The sequence below is a fragment of the Blastocystis sp. subtype 4 genome, assembly GCF_000743755.1.
Source record: "Blastocystis sp. subtype 4 strain WR1 chromosome Unknown seqid_0935, whole genome shotgun sequence".
Classification (NCBI taxonomy): domain Eukaryota; class Bigyra; order Opalinata; family Blastocystidae; genus Blastocystis; species Blastocystis sp. subtype 4.
The window spans coordinates 1-1,138 of record NW_014568612.1 but is presented as its reverse complement, the minus strand read 5'-3'; the positions used below and the strand labels follow the sequence as shown (position 1 = coordinate 1,138).

Sequence of the window (1,138 nt, the reverse complement as noted above, 5' to 3'; positions counted from 1 at the left end):
GACAGAGTGGAAAGCTTGTTGCTGATGGTAACATCGCTAAGTATGTTCCTGATCACGGAAAGCTTTGAAACTATTGAAATTATCAATAGTCATTCACAAGGGTGGAGTTGTTTGTTTTAAAATGACTATAGCTTCTTGTGTATGATGTTTCACAGATTTCTTCGTATTCACTCCTATTACCATGCCTGTTGTTGTATTGAGTGCCGGAAATGTTATGAACAATTAGATGCGCTTGGCTCGGTTTGGTAGAAGACATCTTCCCTTCTATAGAATTCGAGTGTGCAATAAGCACGTTAAACGAGATGGCCGATTTATAGAGGAGGTGTGAAGTTATCTTCTTGAAATAACGCTTTCTAGGTGGGAACATACAATCCTATTCCTCTAGATGATGGAGTCAAAGAACTAAGGTTAAATGTTGGTATGTGATTGCTATTGATGATTAACCTCGATAGATCGTATCAAGTACTGGCTTTCTGTTGGTGCTCAGCCTTCTGAAACAGTTGCTGTTCTGCTGGGTAGAGTATGTACTCAAAATAAATAATTTATGTTTAGGCAGGTATTCTGCCTCCTCCTCCTCTTCATCCTTATGACATTAGTGCCCAGCCACGTAAACAACAGAAGAAAGAGGAAGCACCATCTCAATAGTGTCTTTTACGACATGTTTCTAACAACAAACTCTAATACCCTAAATGAACAATTAATTGTGGTTCTTGGTTTGTCGCTGACGAAGAATCTCTGCTTTGCGAGCTTTCAATTCTTCTCTCAACTGTTCTGCTCTGAGAACATCTTCCGTCTTCTTGGCTGCAGCAGGACGAATGAGCTCCACATTCTACAGTATAAGACACTTTCAGAATGACCTACTCTAGCAATAATAGTCTTCTTGTGTAATCTCTGTTGCTCCTTAGCCAAAGCCATTCTAGACATTACAAACTATTGTTTACGCTCACCTTCTTTCGTAGAAGCGTTTTTCCCGAATAGTCTGAATCTCCTGCACGCGCTTCATGGCCTTGAGTGTAGCAGCCATCAAGTCACGATTGTACTTCACAGGACGGTTACGCGTCTTCTCAAACTCAAACGTCGAGTCCTATACGTCATAGTCCAATCAAGTAAATACCACACGAATGTCCTTTCCATTGGC

The 1,138-nt window shown here is 40.8% G+C and overlaps 2 protein-coding genes across 2 annotated transcripts; one reads left to right on the top strand and one right to left on the bottom strand.

Moving 5' to 3' along the window:
• Nucleotides 1–226: 226 nt before the first annotated feature.
• JH06_5638 (ribosomal protein S16) lies at nucleotides 227–645 on the top strand (the record flags this gene model as incomplete). Its single annotated transcript, XM_014669191.1, has 4 exons — nucleotides 227–322; nucleotides 358–418; nucleotides 453–520; nucleotides 553–645. 4 exons carry the CDS (start codon nucleotides 227–229, stop codon nucleotides 643–645), a joined length of 318 nt encoding a protein of 105 aa, XP_014524677.1.
• A 52-nt stretch (nucleotides 646–697) lies between these two features.
• On the bottom strand, nucleotides 698–1,134 carry JH06_5637 (hypothetical protein; the record flags this gene model as incomplete). The annotated part of the gene is made up of 4 exons (XM_014669190.1): nucleotides 698–829; nucleotides 862–916; nucleotides 948–1,084; nucleotides 1,120–1,134. 4 exons carry the CDS (start codon nucleotides 1,132–1,134, stop codon nucleotides 698–700), a joined length of 339 nt encoding a protein of 112 aa, XP_014524676.1.
• Nucleotides 1,135–1,138: the final 4 nt, after the last annotated feature.